A 16,094-nucleotide genomic window follows, 5' to 3' on the forward strand; every position below is an offset into this window, starting at 1 on the left:
GGAGGATTGTGAAACTTACATTTACATTTACATTTAATCATTTAGCAGATGCTTTTATCCAAAGTGACTTACAAATGAGGAACAAAACAAGCAATTTGTCATAAAAAATTCAACAATATCTTTAGTATCACACTGCCAAGTTCTCATAGTGGCTAGAGTAGTAAAGATGCTAGCTCAGAAGAAAGAGATAGACAAATATTTATTTATTTTGTTTGTTAAAAAGTACGAGCATTTAGTTTTGATTGGTTAAGTGCTCGTGGAACAGATATGTTCTCAGCTGTTTCTGGAGTGCTGAGATGGTATCAGCAGATCGTATGGAGGTTGGAAGCTCATTCCACCACAGAGGACCAGAGAGAGTGAATGACTGATGGACTTTGTGCCTCTTTGTGATGGGACCACCAGGTGCCGCTCGTTCATTGACCGTAGAGAACAAGTTGGGACATAGAACTGGAGGAGTGAACTGAAGTAAGAGGGAGCTGTTCCATTAGCTGTCGTGAAGGCCAGAGTCAATGCCTTAAATTTGATGTGGGCAGCTACTGGCAGCCAGAGGAGTGAAATCAAGAGTGGGGTGACGTGAGCCCTCTTTGATTGATTGAAGACCAGCAGCGCTGCAGTGTTCTGGACCATCTGCAGTGGCTTAATCGTGCTAGCTGGGAGACTGGCAAACAGGGCATTACAGTAGTCCAGTATTGAAATGGCCAGAGCTTGGATCTGGAGCTGTGTAGCATATTCAGGCCGGACAGGTCTGATTTTCCTGATGTTGTAAAGTGCAAAACTGAAAGACCTGGTGGTTGATAAAATGTAGGCAGTGAAGTTAAGCTGGTGATCCATCAAAACTCCCAGGTTCTGGGCAAACCTGGTTGGTGTTAGCGTAGTTGTACCAAGAAAATTGTGAGGTTGTGGTCAACAGATGGCTTGGCTGGGATCACGAGGTGTTCTGTCTTGGCAAGGTTGAGCTGAAAGTGATGCTCCTCCATCCAGGCCGAGATCTCTGAGAGGCAGGTAGAGATACGAGCTGAGATAGTAGGGTCATCAGGCTGGAACAACAGGTGGAGCTGAACAGCAGATGTAGGAGAAACCATGCGCCTTAATGATAGGTCCGAGTGATGTAGTGTAGATCGAGAAGAGGAGGGGTCCAAGCACTGATCCATGAGGAACACCACTGATTAGCTGGTGTGACTTGGAAACCTCTCCTCTCCAGGAGACCTTAAAGGATCTGCCTGTGAGGTATAACTCAAACAATCCAAGCGAAGTTATTGTGATGCCCAGGTAAGAGAGAGTGGACAGGAGAATCTGGTGGTTCACAAACTTTTAAATCTTTTAATATACTGAGTATCAAAACTTAAAACTAACATTTATTTTAGTTAGTTTTAAAGTTATTAAAAAGTATTTTAGTTTAAGCTCAGTTTTTTCAAATCATGTCAGTTTTTATTTCGGTTAACAAAAAAAATTGAATTTAGTGTTTGTTTTTGTATGAGTATGACACTGGCATGGACTACATTTATGACACTTATGTGTCCTTTTTTAGGCTTTTAAGTGAGTCAGTATCAACTGCATTGTATTGAAATTCCTCCTTTTGTGTCCCGCATAAAATAAGAAAGGGTTTGGAAGGACATTAGGGTAAGAAAATGTTGACAAAATTGTATTTTTAGGTGAACTAAAAGGTGACTAAACCGTAGGTGCTTTAATAAGATGAGACAAAGAGTGATGCTGAAAGCAAAAAATAAACCTGTCTAGACATCGGCCACAGCTGGTTTATTCACACATTATTCAGAGAACTAACAAACTTTGAGACGTGACATAGAATCAAACATTTAGACAAACACACACTCATGCAGGCACAAATACACACAAATACAGAGCAAAGCAAAGGGCTTTAATTAGGCAAAACACATCAATATAAGATCCTTCCCCATTATGCAACACAGTTAAATGCATCCGTTTGAAATGATTCAATCTGACAGGCGCGACTGTGAGGGAGAGTACAGCTCTCTGAAGAGAACACACATTACCGGCCATCATCTAGAACATACACAAGCAGCCGGTTGAAAAGAATAGGGTGCATTTACAGCACTGGACTAACACTAACGTTTGCAGACTACAGCTGTGTACAGTTTGTCTGCTTTAAGTATTGTTTCATACTGATGAAATGGAGGTGAAGGACGAATGGCAGTCAGCATGCACTAAAAATACAGTCTTAAAAGTGTTTCATAACTCTTAGCCTTATTCGGACTGGACTAGTTTTCCCTGATGAGGTAAATTAAATTAAATTAAATTAAATAAATTCACAGACATTCATTAAGATTTCAATCCTGTCTGAATCAACCATATTTACAATTTTCTCATCCAACTTCAGAATAAATTTCGAAGCAAATTTCCGTAAACCCACTTTTCAGAAATTCATTCTTCAAAAGCGATATGATAGGTGTAGATGAGAAACAGATTAATATTTAAGTCCTTTTTTTCCTATAAATTCTCCTCCCTGCCCAGTAGATGATGATATGCACGAAGTATGTGAATTGCCAAAAAACAAAAGAAGAACTCTTAGGAAAGAAGAGAGCTTAGTACAGCTGAAAGTAGAGATTTAAAGTAAAAAAAAGGACTTCTCACCCACACCTATCCTATTGCTTCTGAAGACATGGATTATACACTGGAGTTATACGGATTACTTTTATGCCACCTTTATGTGCTTTTTTGATATTCAAAGTTTTGGACCCTGTTGACCTGCATTAACTATACATGCAGAGCTAAGATATTCTATAAAAAATCTTTGTGTTCAGCAGAAGAAAGTAAGTCATTCACATCTGGGATGGCATGAGGATGAAATAATTGGAGAATTTTCAACATGAAACGGTGTTAGAAACTCGTTTTACTTTTCTAATGTGACATATTTCCAAGTGAAACCGGAAATTCAACAAAACCAAAATGTAGGACGGGACTTAATATTAATCATCAAAAATCTATTGAATCATGAGAATTGATTAGATCAGACGGTAGTTTAAGGGAAGGGGTTGAGAAATAAGAGGTCTTCATGACCTTAATTGAAAAAGGATAGTCATTTCAAAGTCAGGTACATTTGTTACATTTATTAAAAGTTATTACATCTTGATGAAAGATTAAAAAGACAAACATTTATTCATTTATTTTTTGTCCACAATCAGACCAGGGTTGTGTATTAAGAAATTAAATGGTGAAGTCAATTTTGATTTCATGTTGACTTTAATTATATACATAATGTTATAGTTATATAAGTAATCACATATATAAGTCATGTTTATTTCAATGGATTTTGAAATGTTATTAATAACTGTATGTTAATAATAAATTACAACATTAATAATTGTAACTTAAACTAGTCAGTGAATAGTCTGGTTTTGCTGTCCACCCTCTATATCCTGATTTGAAGGGGCTCATCTCAAAAGATGTTGATAATTGAGCAGCGCTCTAGTGTTAATAATTAAAGTAGCTCGGAGCAACAAAACAGGGTGTATTATTTTCATCTCAGTCGCCTGTTCGAAAAAGTGGCATCCATCTCAGGGGAGATATCTTGCTTTAGGGACGGAAATACACTTGATGGTGTTTTGGAAAACACTTGTGTAGTCTCTTACATAGTATATATAATATACTGATATACTATATTACAATGCTCAATCCATTAAGAAGACATACAGATGTTATTTTAGATTAGAAGAGATGTTTACAGTTAGTTACAAATAACCCCTAAATAAAAACATTATGTCATTATTACTATACGCTTAGCGAACTATCCCATTAAAATTGTCTCTGAGTAGCATGTTCAACAAACAGAAATGTTTTGAGCTTATGTGTCTCTCTGGGATGGTACAACCGCACATTAGTCCAGTGTTCATTCTGTATCTGGGTTTAGTTTTATTTTCGGCTCACATGTCGACTTGCGTGCTCTTCAGGACTCATACCCTGGTACTTTAAAAAGCAAGTGCAACGCTCTATTAGTTGAGCTATAGTCGTGGCATCCGCCACCTGACCTTCGCGGGATGATGCGTGTGTAAACGCATTCAGCGGGAGACGCTGATGTAAACTTAAGAGACGGTGCGCAACAGCGAAATGTGTAGCGCATGATCATAGAGTAACAACGTTCAGACCCCCATCCCCCAAACGTTAACAATATTCTTTTTCCTTCGTAAAAAGCAAATCTGTTCGTTTTCTCTCATTGTATAAGTGGATGTGTGAAACCTTTGTATAGTAATTCATGTTGCTCGTAAATAAGCAGCTTTTTTCCACAGCAGCCCATTTTTAGTTCTCCAGATGTCCCACAGTTTCTGCTGTATTTGTTTCCTTAACTTTTCATTACAGCCTGCCGCTGAATTGCGCTGCAATTGTGGGATTTTTCTCTAATGTCATCCACTGGGATTCCCCCGGCGCACTTGAGCACAAACAAACACGGGCACTCTTTAAAAACCTATAAGAATGGCAATTATGTGTTTATTATTACTATGCATTCATTACCTGTGGATAATGCATTTGTTGCGCAGGTAGTGCAGGGCCAGGGCGATTTCACACACATAGTGCTTCACTGTGCTCTCTGTAAAGTGCACATTCTGTTGTAGGTGGTATCGTAGGTCTCCTCCTAACAGCAGGTCAACCACCATGAACATGTCCTCTTCATCTTGAAATGAGTACCTGCATTACACAAAGAACATGGACAGATAAATGACTGATTTCAGTTTTCCAAGAAACAGTAATATTTTATCTTGAGTGTTACTATCTTAAAAAAACACATTTCTTTTTTCTTTTTGCAAACTGTTTACATGAGGCGGGCATCTCTTTTTCAGAGCTATGGGAACCAAAAAAGTTACACTGCAAAAAAGTGAGTATTTTTGTCTTGTTTTCCATTAGAAGTATCTAAACATTCTTAAAACAAGCCTTAATTCTAAACCTTAATTTTCTTGAGAAATAAAATGACATAAGATATTTTGTAATATTTTCTGTAAAATCTAACAAAATTCAGTAACGCCTAGGCTTATAGCAAGAAAAAAAAAAAACGATATGCCAATGGAGTCAGAAAACAAAACTTGATTCAGAGGGAAAATAAGTGTTTTTTTTGTTTTTTTTTCGTACCCCTTTGGCAAATTTATTTGTCTTGTTTTAAGCTTAAAACCCACCAAATTGTGTTCGATATTTTTAAAAACAAGACTCAATATGTCATTCTGGTTCTCAAGTAATTTTTTTTTTCTAGTTTTAAGGATGTTTAGATATTTTTACAGAAAATAATTAAAAAACAATTTTGCCGTTTAAAGTACTTAAAGCAAATTCTTTTCACAGTTATATTTAGAATGTCATATTTCCAAGAACATATGGGTCACAGGACAATGTCTAAATTTTCCCAGATGTACTGAGAACATATTTACACTACAAAACTGCAAACATAAGAACATACTTTATTAACGGTGAAGAAGTAATTTCTTCATCCACTTCAGTACATATTCTGAAAGTATGTGAATTTGGATGCATCTTTGGCCCAGAGGGTCAGTTTTTGTTCAAAGCAAACCCTAGAATGGGTGAAGAAATGTGATCTAAGTGACTTTAACTGTGGAGTGATTGTTGGTGTCAAATGGGGTGGTCTGAGTATCTCAGAAAGTGCTGATCTCCTGGGATCTTAATGCACAACAGTCTCTAGAGTTTACAGAGAATGGTGCGTAAACAAAACAAAAAAACATCCAGTGAGCAGAAGTTTTGTGGGCAAAACAGGAAAAGCAGGAGGGTGACAGTAACAGGTGAGTAGGGGTGTCAAGAGTACTGGTATTTTGTAGCAAGTCAATACTAAAACTAAAAAGATGTTACAATACTGTGCAGACAACAAATCTGCGGTAACGGTGTGATGCTATAATGTCAACATCGACCAGAATCTCTAAGGAATTGAATCTTTAAGGAATGTTTCCAGCACCTTGTTGAATCCATGACATGTACATGTACCTGTTTAATATTTGTATTGAAAAACAACTCACTCAAAAATATAGCTCTTTTGTTGAACTTGATTCAATTGAGGACAGTGTTTTTCTTAGTTTTCTTAACTTAAAATAACTATGTAATCTCAACACAAACACTTTGTGTAGAAAGAACCTAGCTGAATTGAGTAAACCCAACAAAAATAGTCGTGTCAATGTTACTCAAATAAATCTATTTTTTTATTATTATTATTATTTATTTATGTACTAACTAGTGAAACTGTGGTTGTAAGCACTACGGATTAGTTTAGTAACTATGCTATGGTTATCACAGCATTTGCTCAATGAATCGTGCAATCAATTTCATGTGCTACATTTACTTGTCCTCATCGTTAGCTCAAGCTCCACTCTTCACTATAATAGTAAACCCCAAAACTCCAACATTAAAGGAACTCTTCTAAATCTCAACATAACAAAACATGAAACACTAACAAGTACCCCCCTTTATATTCATCTTGCACAAAAACAAATAAAATAACACTTCATTTTAACATTTACTCTCCCTATTGAGTCCTATGTGAAGCATGCTGGGAATTAGAAATCCCCTGCTCAGTTTCATCAATGCTACATCACAAAAAGTATTCATGTAGTACCAACTCAAATGGATTAAGTAAACTTCCATTTTACAAATTAAATGGCTAGAAGTTGTGATAAAAGGTTCTAGAATTGTGTTGCTTTAGTAAAACAAAAATCCTTTTTTTTTTAAGTGTAATTGGTAAACTTAACAAGTCTGTTACTTACACGAAGCTATTGTATTGCTTCAGATGTCTTGAATATAGCACATGAGTCTTATGTGCTACTTTTATGGTGCCTTTAAAGTGATTTTTGTGATGCATATTAGTCCTTTTTGGAGCCTAATAAATTAGCCACTGAATGTATTTTTCACAATATACAGTAGAACTGAAGTGCACGGCTAATAGTTACAGTAATGAAAACAATAAAATGAATATTAAAGAATGGATACAAAAGAGATTCGAAAAACATACTAAAGCTAGCTTGAGTACCAATTCTCTGTCTCTGGAAAGTTTTTTCAAGGCAAAGATGCAGTATATCCCACTGGTAGATATGAGCACTGGTCTGCCTATGCTCTGAGTATCTCATTAAGTAATCAATAATTAACACACTCAAGAGGTCTACATCAGCAAACACTTATTTTACTCTCATTTGAAACCTAAAATTGATTTTACATACTGTACTCACTGCCTGTTCAAATGCTCTTCCATTTCTATTTGAATAATTACAGTTGCAGAGAGCATTCTCAGAGTTATTACATAAAGACAAGAGGGTTTTCTCACATAAATGTTTTTAAAAAGTCATTTTCTATTTCTAAATTAAAGTTCATATTGTTTCAGAATAAACTGGGGTGCATTTCCCAAAAGTATCGTTTGCCAACTAAAGTTGTAAGTTCCATCGTTACAAACATAGTTCAAGGATTTGATGTTTCCCAAAACATTCATCAAACATTCGCAAACAGCATAAAAAAGTTGAGTGGTTGGAACTAAAGCTCTTCACCTGTAGTTACAAGCATTGTTCCTTGTTAGTTTGTTGTGTTGACGTCATTTGACTTTGCTGAAGCTTACTTAGCTTTCATTTCATTTATATCTTTCATTCTGTAAGACTTAAGACATTAAGACTTAAAAATACTGCTTGTTCCCGGGTTTTTGCAGAAAGCGGTGTTCTGAAATGTCATGTAAATGCGGCCGTTTTCCATACGCTGTTTAAAGGGATTAAGATAAAATTATTAAAAACATCTAGGCATATGCCTATGTAAACGCATAAGTGTCGTTCTCACAGGTGTTTAAAGATTGCCTGTGTTTGTTTGTGCTCAAGTGTACTGGGGGAACCCCAGAGTATGACGTAAGAGGAAAACCCCACTATTGCAGTGCAAAGCAGCGGCAGGCCATCATAAAAAGTTTAGGAAAAAAATACAGCAGAAACTGTGGGACATCCGGAGAACAAAAAAGCTGCTTATTTACGAGCAACATGAATTGCCGATTACACAGTGCATACAAACACAAATGAGTTTTGGATTTCAGTTCTTTCAGATCTTAAAGTTTGGTAGATTTAGCAATACAGCCTATCAACTAAATAGTAAGCAATATCACTTAATAGGCAACATTATCAAGTTGAATAACTGTATTTTTGGGTGAGCTATTCATTTAAAGGACCAAAAACCAATATTGGTTTACCACTATACCACTATTCTGAAGAACCTATAATGAAACATCATCAACTTCTTTGGTGAACCTTAAATGCTACAAAGAACCATTGAAGAACCACTATTTCTAAAAGAGTGTGAATATCGCAGATACTCAGACCATAATAGAGCCACTCAATATATCTTGACTTTTACTTTAGATGACTAGAGTGCACAGTGATGTTTCTCTGTTTAAAGCCAGTATCAGTTTATATTCATGAGGGCAGGCAGACAGGCAGGCTGCTGAGACAGCTGACAGGAAGTGATGCAGGAGATCCTCAATACAAGAGGTTTCATGTAGGAGAAAAGATGTCTCTTTATGCAGCACTGTTTGTGCTCTCAAGACGCTCACTATTCATTGCTGGTCAACATTATAAAAAGAATCTATAGATTGCAAAATGAGGTAATGTTGGAGAAAATCAAATGTTACAATGAAAACTAGTTTTTTACATATTAAGACGATGTTTGAGATACCAAAACATGTCGAAGTTAAATACTTAGGGCTAGTGGTTTGATTATCACGAGCCCTAAGTATGAGGAATAACAGGAGTGATGCTTTCTTAAGCAAACACCACTAATGATATTTGCTAACAAAAAGTCTTCTAACCTTATCTGCAAATCAGAATATGTTGCAAATATGAGGCAGAAGGAGGTGTCTAAAAAGCATTTAGGATAAGAAAATGATGGAAACTAGCCAATTGCTAAACTGCTTTTTATTTTTTTCATTAATGAAATAGAGTCAACTTTGGACAACAGTCAACTTGGCATGAAAAAAAAACTTAGCAGAGCACTACATATATAAATAAATTATAAAAATAGCATTTTTTTGTGTGACAGGAAGGTTATGAATGGCCAATATCTAGGGCTAGAAGAGCACTGGTTTTCATCGTGTGGACGTAAAAGACCCTAAAATCTGCATGACTGTCAAAAATGTGCTGATCCTCAATTAGGTTTCAAATGCCTTAACAATCCTTTGAGACCAAACAGAGAACAAAACTCCAAATGTAAAACATTCTTTGTGTCTTGCATAAACAAGATATATCATCACTACAAAAATCTAGTAAGCTGCTTACTGCCTACATAGTCAGCTGCCTTCTAAAGAAGTATCCAAACTGAAATGGATCCTAACTCGCAGTTGATACCAGTTTGACGTTAGCATGTTGCTAAGATAAAGCATGATATTAATAAGCATAGAATACATAACACACACAAATATAGGGTAAAATATTTGTTTTTTTACATAGGCAGCTGCCTTCTAAGGAAGCTTCTTAACTGAAAGGGAACCTAACTTGCAGTTGATACCAAAACAGTTTGACGTTAGCATATTGCAAAGCAAACAGTGTGATACTAATAAGCATAGACTACAAAACGTACAAAAATATTGGGTATACTCATATTTTTTGCACAGGCAACTGCCTTCTAATGCAACATCCTGACTGAAATTAAACCTAACTCGCAATTAATGCTGCTTTCATGTGCTATCGGAATTATCCTACTTCCCATTTCGGAAGTGGTAATTACGAGTACGTCACATTCAAGTGCTTTGTTATTGGAAAGAACAGGAAACATGAAGGACGGCAGGTTCATTCATACATATTTTTTGAGGAACTTTTATTTTGACAGCGTAATACATTTTACTCAGTTAGCTTGCTGACGATAATGGAATTTTGGTCAAATACGGGCTATTTTCATGGTGTAAAATGTTACTGATATACATAAATGAATATGACCAAAACTGCACGTGTTAACAATTAGCTGTATTTAGAAAAGTGAATAAAACCTGTCATTCACTACATAAACCATACTCTCCTCTGCCATGTTGAAAGTTTATGATTCCGAGTTTGTTTATGAATCCAAATTATCTCCGAGTTTCCCAGTCATAATTACAACTTGAGGGGTCGTTCATGTGCAACTTCCAAGTGGGAAACTCATATTTACGATAATTCCGATAGCATGTGAAGGCAGCAATACCAAAACAGTTTTATGTTAGCAGGTTGCTAAGCTAACAGCGTGATACTGATAAGCATAAAATACATAACACATACAAATATTGGGTAAAATAATATTTTTTTACTTAGATAGCTGCCTTCTAAGGCTACATCCTGATTGAAATGGAACTTAACTCGCAACTGCTACCAAAACAGTTTGACGTTAGCATGTTGCTAAGCTAACGGCGTGATATTAATGAGCATAAAATACATAACACACAAATATAAAATAATATTTTTTTTTATTACACTGAACTATTTTTATCAATGCTGTATAAACTAGTTGAATGAAATATACTGAAATACTCAGTACAGAATTAAATATACGTTTATTTATAAGCAACATTTCTCTCAAGTTTTCCACAATCTTGGATGGATTTTTCGCTTCAGGAGTGCGATTATGATGCCTTAAAATACTGCCTCCATAGGTAGCTCACTTTGTCTAAAACTGTTGTTTTATGATTCTGATACAGATGCATATGTTTTTATGTAACTTGACAAGATATGAACAATTTTTAATTTGGGTGTTTTTATAACGGCATCTTTTTGGAATTTTTTTTTTCTTTGCTGTCTAATTACACATTGGGGCTTTTTTTTTTTACATTTCAAGGCTTGCAGGGATCCTACATTAGTGCAAAAAAACACATTTAACAAATTACTGATGCTAAGGAAAAAGCATTGCATGTAAATTAGCTTTAGATGCCAACATGAGATGTGTCACATTGATTTTATACTCCACTTTGATTGACAAGCTTAATTTGCCAGAACCCAATGCATGCTCAGCGGCTGCTGTCAAAGAGGGACCAAATTTCACCATCGTGCTAAAAAAGCACAAGGTGTGAGACTACTAAGCTATACTTCCTGTACGCACACACTGTAAAAGATTGATTCCCTTTGACTGCATTTGTAGGCCTCTACGATTGAGATGAGTTTGTATTCTTGCTGAATACTTGGTAAGAGTGTCATTAAGAGACAAAGATAGAATTCTGTAATTACTTCTACAATTTGTTGTCAAAACCAGTTAAGAACTCCTTATGACAGAGTACAACATCATTTGTGATTACAAAACCTACAGTATACGCACGTAAAAGGGATTTTAAATGTGTCGCTATTTATGCCTCTCGTTTATGTTCTGATATTAATAACACCTATTTTCACGTAATTCAGAACAGGATACTGTAGTCACATCTTAAAATGCTCTTCAGTTCCACTTCAAAATTGTATCCCCTTCCCTTGCTAACTTCCCTCTGTCTCATGGACTCAAATGTACGTCATTGCTTATGTTGTGCGAGTGCCAACTACTGCCAGAAGCCCAGAACCCGTGCAATGGGGTAAACACCTTATAGAAATAGTTCACCCAAAAATGAAATCCTCTCATTATTCACTTACCCTTATGCCATCCCAGATGTGTATGACTGTCTTTCTTCAGCAGCACACAAATGAAGATTTTTAGAAGAAGATAGAGCTCTGTAGGTCCTTATAATGGAGGTTCATGGGTGCCAGCACTTTGACAATCCAAAAGTCATATTTAGGCAGCAATAAAGTAATCCATGTGACTCCAGTCAATCAGTGAAAGTCTTCTGAAGCAAATCAATACGTTTGTGTAGAAAAATCAATCGATAATTAAAACATTATTAACTTTTAAAAAGCGCTTCCTGTGTTGGCGAGTTCACACGAGAATTCAGAAGCAGCACTTATTTACAACAGAAAAACGAACGTCACGCGAGTGTTCGGCCATTTCAGACTGCATCAGAGCCCTGGATGGAAGCGCTGATTTAAAGTTAAAAACATTTTAATTATCAACTTGTTTCTTACATAAACCTATCAATTTGCTTCAGAAGACATTCATTGATTAATCTCAATATAACTCTTCTAAACTGCTTAACTGACCTAACTTCACTTCCATCATACACTACAGTTGTATGGGGTTGGGGTAGGTCAAGCGCAATCTGTGGTGTTATGTCACAGTCAAGTTGGATTGTGGGATAGGGAGCTGCCTGAAGTGTCCATCTGAGCAGGCTCGCTCCCTCTGTCTAATTGGAGGGGTTGAGGGTCTGTCAACAGAAACTTCCCTCGCCCACTTAACGAAGTGGAACAGACTTCCAAAATGGCAGTGGGGATTCCCCCGAGTGGAAGTGCTTAGGGGAGTTAGCGAGCGGATGTTTAAAGTGAAGTGGAACACAGCCATAGATGGCAGTATAGGAAGTGTAATCAAACTTGAAATCATGATCGCCAAGGAGATCTGTCAAGGTGTGCACTGAAAAAGGAGTTATATTTTAGTTTGTTCACACCCAAAACCAACTGGATCACTTTAGAAGACATTGATTAAACCACTAGAGTCTTAAGGATTACTTTTATGCTGACTTTGTCTCCTTTTTGGAGCTTTTGGAGTTCTGGTCACCATTCACATGCATTGTATGGACCTACAGAGCTGAAATATTCCTCTAAAAATCTTCCTTTGTGTTCTGCAGAAGAAAGAAAGTCATACACATCTAGGATGGCATGAGAGTGAGTAAATGATGAGAGAATTCTCATTTTTGGGTGAACTAACCCTTTAATTTAGACATGAGGAGAGGAGAATCCAACTTTGGTCTAAAAACTTTTGTGTGAAGAAACTGAACAGCTTCAGCAGTCTGTAAGAACAAACTAAGTATGAAACAGGAAGCAGAGTAACTGCTTTCCACTTTAAATATAAAGAAAGATTTATACTCAGTTGACCAGTCAGCATCTCATTAAAAATCATTAGGCTTTCCTTCTACCTGACCATGTAAAGACTTCTGTTGTCTCCTAATACTGCATGGCGAAGTAATTGTGAATCTCAAGAAAAAAATGTCTGGGTTGCATTTCAACCCAATATCAAAATAAATCATACTTTAAATAAAAATGAAACATATTTTTTGCACTATTAATAAGTCCACGTAATCAAAATGGGTGTTTTGAGGCTTTGAGTCCATGTCTGTTAGCTTTGAGTCTAATATCTATATGTTAGTGTACTCCTAAAAGTTGACAAAATTAACTTCTTGCAGATGAACACTTTTAAAATTTACATTCTTTCTCTAACAGAAAAACAGACTGAAAATACAGATGACTCAACCTGCACAAACAAATTTTGTCCAATAGAATGCTTTCTAGGATGACGATATCCCTTAAAATGAAGTTATCCCTTGCAGAAAGATGTCATAACTACACCATTATGTGTGAAATTGATGGCCTTTCAAAAGTGTTGAAACAAACACGCTGAAATATGTTTGCAACATATTGATTGTTAAAATGTATAATATTATAGTAGATGTTTTACCAGTGCCGGTTTTTTAGGGCTCTTAAAAGTGTGAAATTGATTTATATTTGTATGTCTGCTGCAAGGAGTTTTAGTATAGAGTGATCAGTCACACTGCATTTACGTCTCAGATAATTGGCTCAAAAAATGTTTCCAGAACTCAGTGCCCATGAGCAAAGATGGCAGCATGCAGTTTGCATATTTTGCAATGATGTGCCAGCTCAGCAACTACCATTGAGGTGAATTTATCATAACCCAGAGTTAGAAGTGGCCTTAAAGGGATAGTTCACCCAAAAATGATTATTTAATTACCCTTATCTCAAACTTGTATAACTTTCTTTATTTTGCAGAACACAAACAAATATATTTTGAAGGATGTATGAGTTGTTTTTGTCCATACAATTTAATCCAATGGGGTCCAAAACTTTCAAGCTCCAAAAAGGACATAAAGCCATCTTAAGAATAATCCATACGACTCGAGTGGTTTAAACCATGTCTTTTGAAGCGATATGATAGCTTTGGGTGAGAAACAAAGCAAAAATTCAGTCCTTATTCAACAAAACGATTCCGCCCAGCTCTCCTATGCATGTTCATGAGAAAAGATTGTTCATGCGTCCTCGCGATGCATGCTCGGTGGAAGTGAAGTGTTTTGGAGATTAAAGCCCAGGGTATACTTCCAATCTGACACGAACGTTCAGCGTCTGCGTACCGTCGAACACGAGCCTGTCAAAGTATACTCTATATAACTGTGTGTGCATACACAGGCAGTTGGCGCATGCGCACTACGACTGCTATGAGACAACGGACTTTCTCTTTAGACTCGAGTTAAACAAATGCTGGTATCTCCAGACCTCCTCACACACGCACTCTTGACTTGCACATCCACTGTTGTTTTTTTTACCTTCATCTCTTGATGTTTAGCGGTGATTACATTGTCTTCTAATGCTTCTTCGTAACAGCAACAGCTCAAAATGTAGGTGTTGCCACCTTGTGGACCCACTAATTAGTGCAAATAACTCTAGAGCATGCACAGTCTACACGTTCAAAGATGCGTGGTTCAATAAAACGGGTTGTGCGCGTTCAGTGCACGCGCACTCTGCTGATGATGAGATTTGCATCACATGTCCTGTGTTCAGACACTCAGTGTTCAGGTCTGAGCGAGGCATACTTTGGGCTTAAGGACTGATTTTTTGCTTTGTTTCTCACCCAAAATTGATTGTATCACTTTAGAATACATAGATTAAACCATTAAAAGTCGTAGAGATTACTTTTAAGCTGCATTTATGTGATTTTTGGAGCTTGAACGTTTTGGACCCCATTAACTTAAATTGTATGGACAAAAACACCTCATACACTCTTAAATAAAATCTTAATTTGTGTTCCACATAAGAAAGAAAGTCATACAAGTTTGAGACGACATAAGGGTGAGTAAATTATGACAGAATTATCAATTTTGGGTGAACTATTGCTTTAACACAGGGTTAAATGTTTACCCTTATATAAAACTATACATTTTAACATAAAAAAAGGTTAAAGTCCATTTGTCACCTACCCCGAAGCAAAAAAAAAAAAAAATCCAATTGCCAACATGATTAAGAGAACAAATTTGAGAAAGAAATTCAAAATACGAGCGAGCAAGAGATCGAGAGTACAGTACGTTTTATGTGTCAGCTGACCTTAAGTGCCTCTTTCGCTCCAGGAAATGTCTCTCATCAGGTGCAGTTTATCTTTACTGCGCGTTTCTGCGCCAGTAAAGATTACAGCGTCTTTTACCTACTATAAAATGATCTGTAAAAAATAACCTCTGGTTATACTAATCCTGTGCGAATTGACATTGAAAAAAAGCCAGTGAATCTGCACTGTCCAGCCTGCGAGCACTTTACTATCATTGTTTCTCCAAGTTTCTAAAGTGGATAGTCATGAGAAGATGCCAGAAAATGTATGACGTGCTTCATAACTTCAGATAATGCCAGCTGTTGTGTTTGGACTGATGCATGTTTTTCCTCAAGCGTTTTACACTGTTGAATTTTTATTTACCAATGTACGAGAAAAAGAAATTCGCTTTTTTTTCTGTTAGGAAAATCAGAAGATACACGAGCATGTAATTTTGCGATTTGAGCAGATTGAATGGGGAAAATTGTGTTGAGGTTTGTATGTTTGTTCGCACACTGCATCGGCACGTTTCGCAACATATTTTCTAGAGGGACAAATACAATGACATAATGTGAACGGGTTGTCCATATTTTTAATTATGTAATTAAATAGTAAAATGAGAAGGAACGTAAGCACGTACTTTTTTGTGATTGAATGAGTGTGGGAAATTGTGTTGAGCGGAAGATATATTCGTATATAAAACATATATTCGGAACATACATTCCAGAGGGACAAATCAAATTACATAATGTGAAGGGATTGTCCATATTTTTAATTTAAGAATGTAATACAAAATTACAGGCTTGTTAATGTCACCAGTTCTGTTGTATTTAGCCAGATATTCCAATCAGTTTCTTCTTATAATCACAGATATAGTATATGCTCATGTTTAATATTTCCTGCATAATTAATCAACACAGTATACAATTTCTAATTGGTCATTTGCGCGTGACAGCAGTCTATGCGATTTTTACAGACATTGCTTATCCCATGCG

At 36.3% G+C, this 16,094-nt stretch overlaps 1 protein-coding gene across 4 annotated transcripts in view; it reads right to left on the reverse strand.

The window, feature by feature from the left end:
• The window catches only part of LOC127429141 (serine/threonine-protein kinase 32B-like), an 89,550-nt gene that overhangs the window by 51,834 nt on the left and 21,622 nt on the right, over window positions 1-16,094 (reverse strand). For all 4 annotated transcript variants that reach the window (XM_051677994.1, XM_051677993.1, XM_051677995.1 and 1 more), the window contains exon 5: window positions 4,486-4,659. In XM_051677994.1, the coding sequence (XP_051533954.1) occupies window positions 4,486-4,659 (174 nt within the window). The remainder of the gene's footprint in view (window positions 1-4,485; window positions 4,660-16,094) is intronic.

Source organism: Myxocyprinus asiaticus, chromosome 38 (genome assembly GCF_019703515.2).
Source record: "Myxocyprinus asiaticus isolate MX2 ecotype Aquarium Trade chromosome 38, UBuf_Myxa_2, whole genome shotgun sequence".
Taxonomy (NCBI): domain Eukaryota; kingdom Metazoa; phylum Chordata; class Actinopteri; order Cypriniformes; family Catostomidae; genus Myxocyprinus; species Myxocyprinus asiaticus.